This window comes from the organism of the source record quoted next, unplaced genomic scaffold (genome assembly GCF_019419815.1).
Source record: "Pyrus x bretschneideri cultivar Hongxiangsu unplaced genomic scaffold, Pyrus_bretschneideri_v1 Contig2, whole genome shotgun sequence".
Taxonomy (NCBI): domain Eukaryota; kingdom Viridiplantae; phylum Streptophyta; class Magnoliopsida; order Rosales; family Rosaceae; genus Pyrus; species Pyrus x bretschneideri.
Genome location: NW_025999501.1, coordinates 10,999,947 through 11,011,725, shown reverse-complemented (window position 1 = coordinate 11,011,725; position 11,779 = coordinate 10,999,947). Strand labels below are relative to the sequence as shown.

Below are 11,779 nucleotides of genomic sequence, written 5' to 3'. Positions count from 1 at the left end.
CGGAAATCAATTTAATAAAGCTCTTATAAATGAGGGAGCATTTTTGCTCATCACTATTTAGTATGGTGTATGTTCATTATCTTATTTATCATTATTATATGAGTTTGAATTTTGAGATTCGTGTAGTGGATAGACACAAATCTCAAAATTCAAACTCATCTAAAGATGATAAATAAGATGGTGAGCAAAAATGCACTATATAAAGGAAAGGGATCATCTCCGGATCCCTTTCACCAAGTCCACCCATTCAAGCCATTGAAATTTGATCCAATGGCTAAAAAAATTATAACTTTTAATGGGACCCCTGTTTGTGGCTGTTTGATCAAATTTCAATTGTCTGAATGGGTGGACTTGGTGGAAGAGATCTAGAGATGATCCATTTCTCTCTATAAATGGTAAGAGCTAGCTAGGTGTCACTGTATGGAAGGATGACCAGGACTCTGCGTCATCAAATTGGACTAATACCCTTGGTCACATTGAGGGCTTTTAAACACACAATAAGTCATTAAAGAATTTATTAATTAAGATTATATTTCTTATGATGACGGGTAATTACGTTGAAATGACAGGAATCATTATCAATCTTATTTTCTTAATTAAAATACAAGGGATTCGTGCAACATATAAGTCAGCCACCTCAAGAAGCAGCCAAGAGAGCAAGGAGAATTGAGTTGGGAACCTTTTGTTGAATTATGTGTGCTGTGTGTAGAAAGTTGGAGAGAGCGATTGGTATTTATTTATGAAGATAAGATAGTGATTAATAACTCCTAATAATAATTCTCTATTTTAATAACCATCTGATTTTTCTACTATTTTATGCTTAATTTGTCATTAAGTTGTCACCCACCGATACATAAAAGATGGATTAAGACTTCATTAGCAAATCAAACCCAAAGAGAAAAGTCTTCAAACCCTCTAAAAATATTCGTCAAAAAAGAAAAAGATGATGCAATCTGAGATGAACTTTCAGACCTTGTGGTCATATCTGAACGTAACAAATTCACCATTGGATACAAATGAATACACTGAGCAGATGGGGAGCTCTGAATTTTCTTCGATTTTCATGGCATCGGACGAGTTTTCAGAAACTACTTCGTTTCCATTTTCAACCATGTTTTCTGGTGAATTTGAACAACCTGCAGATTGTGATAATCTCCTGCAAGTCACATCGATGGCAGAAGAGGAATTTCCCATGGAGTTGGGAGGATTCGAGACGAATTATTTGATTGGTGAGATAGAAAATATGTATGCCTCATGTTTGGAAGGCAGTGAGGGAAGCAATACTCTTCCTTCGCAGCAATTTTCTGTTGAAGGAAATGATGTGAGGAGTCCAAACTCGTTTGTGACATCTGAGGCATCCTCCAAGGATGGGTCCTGCGTCCAACAATCACTAATCCTGCCGAGAGACAAGATGGAAATCGACAACAAAGTGAGTATTCTCCATCTGGTCAAGGCGTTCGGTGAGGCCATGGAGATGGGGCAGAGGGAGTTGGAGGTGGTGATCATGAGATGCCTTGCGGAGAAAGCAAACCCACTTGGTCAATCTCTTGAGCGCCTTGCATTCAACTTATGCCAAGAAGTTGTTGATCATCAGCAGGGAGACCATTTGAAGCAAGAATGTAGCAAGAATTTCGAGGTTGCATTCAACTTGTTCTACCAAATATTCCCTTTTGGGAGATTTGCTCACTATGCAGCAAACACCGCAATCCTTGAAGCTGTCCCCGAGGATGTGGAGATGGTTCATGTAGTTGAATTCGATATGGGGGAAGGGGTTCAATTGTCCCAGCTGATTGAGGCTTTGGCAAAGAGAAACAAAACACTTAAAGTGACAGCAATTAAATGGGATGCGGAAGAGAGTGATGAGGTTGCTCCTCCACAGTGGAGATTTGAGGAGACAAAAAGGCAACTCCAGCATCACGCAAGGTCTTTCGGGCTAAACTTGAAGGTGGAGGAGATCGCGATTGAGGATTTGGTGAGCAAAATCAAAAAGGTGAACAAGAGAGGTGGAATGGGAGAATTTCTAGCCTTCAACTCTATGGTGGGGCTTCCTCATATGAAGAGGAGAAGAAGCAGAGGACTTCTCATGGAATTCCTAAGGCTAGCTAAGGATTTGTTAGGCAATTCGGCAAGAGGTATCATAACTTTTGGTGACGGAGATGCTTGCGCGAAATGGGAAAATGACTCGAGTTTCAGCTCATTCTTTGACGCGAATGTTGTGCACTACAAAGCCTTGTTAGAGTCTTTGGAATCAAGCTTCCTGATCCATCTAGGAGAGGCAAGGATGGTGATGGAGTTGATGTTTGTGGCGCCATATGTGTCTTCTCAGGCTTGGTTCGAGAAGTGGAACGAATCGAGAGAAGATGGACATCTTCATCCCTGGTTCGGGCTGAAGGGTAGGAGAGTGAGCAGGAAAATGTTAATGGAGGCCAAAGAAATTGTGGGAGCAGATAGCTCGTATGGAGTGAGAGTTGGAGGAGAGAACGGGAATGAGATGGCTTTGGAATGGAATTTAATTCCTTTGATTAGAGTTGAAACCTGGACAAACCGAAGCTAGCTAGAAGTGTGATGTAGCTGCAAACAAATTGAACCCATGAATATTTAGATAACTCCTTTAACTTCTCGCAATACTCCATAATTTTCGAGTTTAGCGTGTTCGCAGAGTTGTTGAAAAGCATCATGAGGCATAACTTAAGAAGGATTAACACTACCACATCCTTGTCGTACTCAACAACTTCAGACTCTTCTTCACTCATTTCTTTTCCTTTTCCTTTTGTGTGACTTGAATTCTGTTGAGGTGGATTTGTAGCCCATGCAATTGATTTTCAAAGTGCATTATCAAGTCTCACTTTCGATATTTTCCATTTGCCAAAATACCTTTGTCGAAAAGTTGAGTTGTACCTTGGCCCGATCATTTTAGGCATATTTCCTTCATTTGGTAACCCCAAAACCTTCGGCATTGATTTGGAGGTTATTTTGATACTTTGTTTCCCAAAGTTGAATGACTTGGCTTGATGGTTGAAAACTTTCACCATCTCGTTGAAGTAGAGGTCCGACTTGACTATGTCATCTTTGCTCATATGTCCCTTGTAGAATGGCTTTATTAAGGGCCAAAATGGAGTTTTCTTTAGCAAGTCAATTTGCTTACTATTGAGGATGTCTTTCATCTCTTGAACAATTATGTTGAAGGCAGTCATGTTGCTAAAGAAAAACAAAGCTTCTTCTACAAGATTGTATTTCATTCCGTGAATAAACAATTACATGGATGTGTATATTTATAGTCTTGGGCTCTTTACATTTATACCCTTAACTTCCTTAACTAAACTTTTACTATTCTAACTAACCACAACTAATAACAAAACTAACCACATTTAGTTTTTCCAAACTATTTTTCATTAACAGAAATGGATGACGTATCATCTTTCCTAATACACCCCCTCAAGCGAGAGGTGGAATCATAATTGATGCCAAGAGGAAGCTTGGAACACAAGTAGCGGAACCTGGTTTTGGACAAGGACTTGGTGTGTAGATTAGCCAATTGATCTGCACTGCAAACCAACTACACTTTAAGCAGATGAGCTAAAACCAGTTCTCGAATGTAGTGGTAGTCAATTTCGACATGCTTAGTACGAGCATGAAAGATAGGATTGGAAGCTAATGAGATGGTGGAGATGTTATCACACCACAGTGTAGGCAGTTTAGGAAGAGAACAGTGAAGATCACGAAGAATTTTGCAGACCCAAGTAAATTTTGCAGCTGTGTGAGCCAGAAACCTATATTCTGCTTCTGTGGAGGAACGAGCAACCGTGCTTTGTTTCTTAGCACTCCAGCTAATGAGATTTGAACCAAGAAATACACAATAGCCACTAGTGGATCGCCTATCAAACATGCAGCCAGCCCAATCAGCATCGGAGTAGGCTGAGAGATCAACAGAACTTTTGGTAAACCATAGACCTTGTGAAACAAAACCTTTGAGAAAATGAAGAACTCTTTTAGCGGCTTGAAAATGTTGGTTTCACGGAGCATGCATGAATTGACATAACTGATTCACATAAAAAACAAGGTCTGGTCAAGTCCAAGTGAGGTATTGAAGTCCTCCAACAAGAGACCTATATTCAGTTGGATTGGAGAGAAAAGACCCACTGTGATCCAGTTTTTGGGAGCCAAGAGTTGTGCAACAAGGCTTTGCACCTTCCATATTTGTCCGCTGACGAAGATCAAGCAAATATTTTGTTTGATGAAGAAAGATCCCTTTGGTAGACCTCTGAACTTCCAACCCCAAGAAGTAGTGTAAAGGATCGAGATCCTTCACTGGAAATCTGTCACTAAGCTGTTGAATAAATTGGTGACAAAGAGTAAAATTCGGCCCAGTGATGAGAATGTCATCCACATACACAAGAACTATAACCAACTAAGGACCATTCAGTACAAATAAAGAGGCATCAGAGAATGATTGGGTGAAACCAAGAGCATGCAATGCTTGAAACAGTTTATCAAACCAAGCTCGAGGCGCTTATTTTAAGCCATACAAGGATTTTTTGAGCTTGCAAACATGACTGGGAAAGAGAGGATCAATGAAACCAGGGGTTGCTACATGTAAACATCCTCTTTTAAATCACCATGAAGAAAGGCGTTGTTAATATCTAATTGGTTTACAAGCCAATTATGTTGAACAGCAAGGGTAAGTAGAATTCGAATAGTAATCGGTTTAGCAACTGGACTAAAGGTTTCTTGAAAATCAATTCCTTCTTTCTGATGAAAGCCCTTGGCTACTAGCCGGGCTTTGTATCGATCGACAGTACCATCAGCTTTTGTCTTGAAACGGAACACCCATTTACAGCCTACAACATTTTGAGTAGAATGAGAAGGAACTAAAGACCAAGTTCCTAGTAGAAAGTAATGCATTATATTCATCTTGCATAGCAGCTCTTCAGTGAGCATACTTAGAGGCTTGTAAATAGATGCTTGGAACAAAATCAAGAAGAACTGGGAGTGGATGTTTAGTTGCTGCATAAGCCTTAGGTTTGTAAATTCCTGCCTTAGATCTAGTAACCATAAGATGAACATTAACAGAAATGGGAAAATGCTTGGCACAGATGAGGACACAACAAAGCTGTCAGGATGAGAAGCACCTGTAGGTGGAGATGAACTCAGCCTAGGGGAAGATGAAGATGCAGCATCAGGGATAAAAGGTTGAGTGTACTTGGTAAAGTAAAGATCCATTGAAGATGAGGAAACTGGAGAAACACTGTCAAATTAAGATTGATGAAGTGGCAGGAATTGAAAAGGATATGTGTCTTCATTAAAAATCACATGTCTAGAGATGTATACTCGGTTGTCAATAGGATCAAAACATTGACAGCCTTTTGTGTTGAAGACTATAGCCCAAAAACACACAACTTTTGCTCTTAGCATCCAGTTTACTATGAACATAAGGTTTGAGCCATTGAAAGCATTGACATCCAAAAACTTTGAGTTTGGAATAATCCGGATGCTGATGGAAGAGAATTTCCCAAAGAGACAGTGTAATACCAGAGATTGATAGACGATTGATAAGGTATATGGCAGTAGAGAAGGCTTCAACCGAAAACACATGAGGTACATGAGAAGCAACAAGTAAAGTTCGAGTTGTTTCAACTAGATGCCTGTGCTTTCTCTCAGCATAACTATTTTGTTCAGGAGTATGCAGACAGCTAAATTGATGAAGTATACCATGTGTACGAAGAAAAGATGCAAAAGAGTGACCAGGTGAACTCACCCCCTGAATTTGAACGCAGTACTTGTATTTAATTTCTAAGTAAATTTTCTACATAGGTTTTGAAGACAACAAATGTAGAAAATACATCAGATTTGGCCTTCAAAGGAAAAAACCAACTATATTTACTAAAATCATCAACAAGAAGTAAGTAATACTGGAAACCACTACTAGATTTAACAGAAGCAGGTCCCCACAAATCACAGTGCAACAGTTGAAGACTGCGAGTTGTAGTTGAAGAAGCCACTCCAAAAGGAAGCTTGTGGTTCTTAGCTAAAACACAGTCTGAACAGAAGAAGTCAACTATAGATTTGCCATGCATTGCAAGCTTATTAGTAGATATGATCCTGTGAAATATTGAAGAAGAAGGATGACCTAAGCGCCGATGCCACACTTTGATAGGAGCTTTAACACTGAGGAAAACAGAATGTAAAGTAGGAGAAGAGTTACTGGAACTTTGCAATGGATAGAAACCATCTTTAATCGGTCCGCAAAAGCATCTTCCCCGAAATACGATCCTTGACAGTGGATCCATAAGGGTCAAGAGTCAATGAACAACCATTATCCTTAAGAAATTGATAAGCAGATAAAAGATTATGTGCCATGGAAGGAACATGAAGAACATTTTGCAGTTTAAAAAAATGATGTGGAGTGTGCAGAGTAGAAGAACCAACATTATGAATGGATAAACCTTTACCATTTCCAATATACACTTTGTCCTCTCCAGTGTAGAGAGTGGGAGAAGAAATATTAGCAACATCATTGGTGATGTGGAATGTAGCGCCAGAATCAATTAACCAAGGCTGAGAGGATTTAGCAGAATGATGTACACACATGGCAGCAAGTTTAGCCGGAGGAATACGACCACAGATCTCGGGATTTATACGATCGAAACAGTCAATAGCCTAATGACTGGTAGAACCACAAATTTGAAAAGGTAATTTGAAGGTAGAACAACCTTGGTGAGTTCGCGATAGGAGTGAAATTACCACGATGATTGCGATTTCCCCAATTAGAAACAAATTGACCTCGAGGAGGCTTGCTACGATTGGAGTTGTATCGAGAGGCAGATTGAAGAGGTGAAGACTGAGCGACAAAGGCAGAGGGAGTAGGAAGTAGAGGAGGCTGAGATTGCACTGAGAAAGCCTGAAATGGTTCAACTACAGAGGTAACTATCTTCCTTCGAGCCATAGAAAGTTCCTTGATAAGTAAGAGACCGTGGAGTTTATCAAGAGACGTAGAAGACAAGCGAAGCATGATAGAATCAATGAAGGACTCAAACTCATCAGGTAAACCATGTGAGATCACGATCGGAGACAGAAGCACCCGCAGCATGTAATGAATCTGAAATTTCCTTAATTTGCTGGAGATAGACATAGATAGAATTGGAGCCTTTCTGAACCGATTGAAGGCGTGATCACAATTGATGAATGTTAGCCTCCGAAACACCACCAAAACGCTGTTCAAGCTCACCCAAAGCTCGAGAAAGGACGAAACCCCAACCGTGAACGGAATTATCTCTTCAGAAAGTGTGGAATTTAACCAAATCAGGATATTTTGTTCTTTTTCATACCATTCCTCAAAAGCAGGATTCAGCAAGCGATTAGACAAGAGAGGCGGTGGACAGATCTCAGAACCATCAATCACGCCAAGAACTTGAATCGCCGAAAAATGGGAGCAAACAATGCTCGCCATGGAAGCTAGTTGGAGCTTTTCAGTTTAATTGTCACCATACTTCCAATGTTGTGAATTGTAAAGAAAAACAAAGCTTCTTCTACAAGATTGTATTTCATTCCGTGAATAAACAATTACATGGATGTGTATATTTATAGCCTTGGGCTCTTTACATTTATACCCTTAACTTCATTAACTAAACTTTTACTATTCTAACTAACCACTACTAATAACAAAACTAACCACATTTAGTTTTTCCAAACTATTTTTCATTAATAGAAATGGATGACGTATCATCTTTCCTAATAGTTGCATCTAAATTGTACATGGTCCAAATGCTTAGCTTTTCGATCATATGCCTTTCTGTTTTCTTGCCCTTTTGCTTTTGTTTTTAAAGTGCTGCCTTTCGCTTGTTTATGTATCCCTTTAATTTTTTTGGGGGACATGTTAGCGATATTAATCCTATATGTCTGAATCCATTAACGTGAAAGCACAAAACATGAAATAGACACTACAATGAAGTGTCTGAATTCACAGAACAAAAAACAGAAACTGCGTTGCAGTGTCTGAATCCACAAACCTATTTGAATCTCAATGCACAATCACATAGCAAGAAACAGACATTGCAACGAAGTGTCTGAATCCACAGAACAAGAAATAAACACTACGTTGTAGTGTCTGAATTCATAAACTTATTTGAATCTCAATGCACAATCACAAAATAGAAAACAGACACTGCAACAAAGTGTTTGAATCCACAAAACAAGAAATAGACAGTGTTACAGTGTCTGAATCCACAAACCTATTTCAATCTAAATGCACAATCACAGAATAGGAAACAGACAATGCAACAAAGTGTCTGAATCCACAAAACAAGAAGTAGACATTGCATTGTAGTGTCTGAATCCACAAACCTATTTGAATCTCAATGCACAATCACAAAACAGAAAACAGACGCAGTGTTTGAATCCACCAAATTTAGAATTTGAAATGGAGCACATAACCTAAGAAAAAAGAGCACGGGAAGTGGCAATTAAACTAAACGACATAACCACCATGAATAAACATATAGAGAGCCAACAAATATACTGAAACATACTAAATTTGTTATATGCCCAAACCAATTTTAACATCCAAACAAGCTCAAATTCAAAACCAAAAGGTATAGTGTGCAGAATTACACCAAATCTCTCAAAAACACAACTCAAATAACCTAAAACGTAAAAATTGAAGAACAAGAAGAAAATAGGAAGAAACAAATTACCTTAATCGTGATATCTCACTCGCAAGTGCGAATTGTTCGTTGGAATCAGTGCAAGTGCGAATTGTTCATTGGAATCGTTCGTCAGATGATGAAGGTGGTGGGAGGCAATGGAGGTTGAAGGTGTTGTGAGGTCAAAAAATGGAGGTTGAAGGTGGTGGGAAGCGGTGGACGTTGAAGTCTGAGAGTGTTTTATGGCTGATGAGCGATTTACAATGAGGGAGACGGAAATGTTTAGTGTTTTAAATGATAATGGCATCATTTGTAGTTTTAATTTGATTGAGGTGTTTTAATGTATCTTAAAGTCTCATTGACCTATTTATAATTCCAATAAATTTGATTGGCCTATTGTTAATATCATAACTTTTAATTGATTTTATACTAAATCACCCTAATAGTAATTTATGTAAAGATTGACGTTGTTATTTTATGACTCTATTCATATCTCATGTACGTAGGGCTGCAAAAAAAAATTCTGAATACCCAAACCCAATCGAAAAATCCAGAATTCAAAACCAAAAAATCCCAGAATAAAAAATCCCGAAAAGTTTGGTAACCTATACCAAAAAAATTCCAATGATTCGGTACAGGAATTGGGACTTGGTTGGCAGATGTTTAGTAATCTCGAACCGATTTATATACATATTATACATTTATTTATCACATATTATATATATTAGAACAAATTGTAACCGTTGGATTCGGTTAAGATTGTTGGGTAAAAGACCTCACTCTCTCTAATCTCTCAAGGGAAATTTTATTTAAACCCATGTAACCTCTTTTTACACCCAACTTAAATTTTAAATATTAATTGTCTATTTTACCCTATTGCATAATTACTATTAAGTACAAAATGAAATTAATAATAAAACTCAAATTTATCAATAAACTCAAACACTATAATTAAACCCTACGATCACTCTTTGTTTATCCTACTTTCATTCTGACTAAAACCCTAATAACTTTCATAGAGAAAAATAAGTTTTTTTATTGATGGATGGTGATTTTGAAGTTTTGAATTCTCCAACCAAGGTATGACTCAATTTATGAATTTTTTTGTTCGTTTGATTTCAATTTTTTAAAGTTTAGAAGTTATTTTACTATAATTTTTTGCGTCTACCTTCTTGTACCTAAGTTCAAATCTCTTCCCCGTAGATTATAGTAGTTTTAGATATATGGTTTGCTTCTGGCTCTGGTTTTGGTCACAGGCTCACAGTTGTTATTAGAATCGGTTTTGTTGAAAAAAATTATTATTTCTGGCTTAAGAAAGCAGAACTGGAGACATGCCTGCTTGTTTTGTATAAGTTCAATTTCAAGGAGGAAGATAAAGAAGAAAATAGCGTAATTAATCAATCTTAAGTCTTAGTTTTAAAGAAATGGTATTCAATATTCATCTATCAGCTTGAAGAGATCATGATTGAAGCTTTTAATTGCCAAAATTCAATGGTTCTATAACTTAACTCGGGAGATACCAACGATTATGGATCTAATAGGTAGTACACTAGTTTGCATTGATTTACTAAACTCAGGAGAGACCAATAGTTATGGAACCAATAGGCAATACACAACTAGTTATACTAATTGCAGAAATAGTATTGCCTAAAAGTCCTAATAACTGATGATAATCTGAAAGCTAACCTTGAAAAACAAAGCATGATGGCTGGAGAGACCAACAGTTATAGGTGTAAAAATAAATCCACATATTGAATTGGGTTTATGGGGGTATATTAGGTAGTAAATCAAATGTGTGCAAAAAGTAAGTTGGGTGTAAAAATAGGTTACATGAGTTTAAATAAATTTTCCCATCTCTCAAATGTGTCAGTACTCTTTCTCTCTCACTCAGACGACCTCACTCCCTCTAACCTCTCAAATATCTCCACACTCTTTCTGATCCTTCTCTCCTTATCTCCTCAGCTATGTCAACATGCTCTCTTTAATCTCTGGAATTGTCTCTACACTCTCTACTCTTCTCTTCCTCCCTCTGTGAGCAGACTCAACACATCCGACCACCACACTTCTATGACTCCTCCATATTCCAGATCCAGGCTTCCATGGTTCCACCTCCAACGACCTCCAAATTGAAGCTTCCCTGATATGAAGGAGCCAAGACTCATGAAATTATTGTACCTTGGTTTCGATTTGGATTCTGAAATTAAGAATTAGGGTTTTGAACGTTCAATTTGGGGATTTAGAATTAAAATTAGGATTTGTGTTTTGAAAATCCTCTAATTTCAATTACTGCTTGATATCTTTGTATTTGGCTTTCTGCTTTTGAATTTTGATCGAGGGCTTCTTCGATCTTTGTATTGTTGACTCTCTGATTTTTTAGGGGTTGTCTGCAAATTTGGAACTTGGGGTCTGCGTTCTTCATTCGATCTTCTAAATTAGGATTGTAGTCATTCCCGATCCCGAACTGGAAAACCGAAACAATTTCGAGAATCCTGAAATTCGGAAATACCAAAATTTTAGTTCGGTTTTGGGTATTAGAATTGCATCCCAAAAGGAGTCGGTTTGGTAAGATGGTGTACTCAAAGCATTTTCAAGATAGTTCATAAAATTAAATTTAAGGTGCCATGTAGGATTTTTTGTGTTCCAAGAGAGATGTCAAATGAGTCTTCAAATTTAGGACTTTTTTGTACTCATAGCATCTTCAAGATCATTGAGCGGCGACTATTTTCAGAGTAAGATGGTAATTTTTCTTTTTCTTTTGATTTATGTGCATGACAAAAGACTTTGAAGAGGATATTAACTCGACTTTTGTTGGAGCTAACTCATAGTAATGCTTGTTTATTGACGATTCCAAGATCATCAAACGGTATTGCAGTCTTTTCGTTGTGATGCCTTTATGGTGGTTCTACAATTTGTAAGGTTTAGTCCATGACTGTTATCTTTCATGTTGGTTATTATCCGTGATTAAAGAACTGTATTGTATTGCTAATAAGTTTGACAAATCAATAATGCATATATTATATTTGCGAGGATTCTAGTCTTTTTTCAAAAGTGAAACATTTGACGCATAACATTCCGTTGTGGCTTAAATTTGATATTTTCGCACCATACAAGTACATCTTTGTTCATCACTTCATGTCTCA

At 37.6% G+C, this 11,779-nt stretch overlaps 1 protein-coding gene across 1 annotated transcript; it reads left to right on the top strand.

Moving 5' to 3' along the window:
- Positions 1–943: 943 nt before the first annotated feature.
- LOC103930179 (protein NODULATION SIGNALING PATHWAY 2-like) lies at positions 944–2,554 on the top strand. Its single transcript, XM_009339480.3, has one exon. It carries the CDS (start codon positions 944–946, stop codon positions 2,552–2,554), a length of 1,611 nt encoding a protein of 536 aa, XP_009337755.2.
- The last annotated feature ends 9,225 nt before the right edge of the window (positions 2,555–11,779 follow it).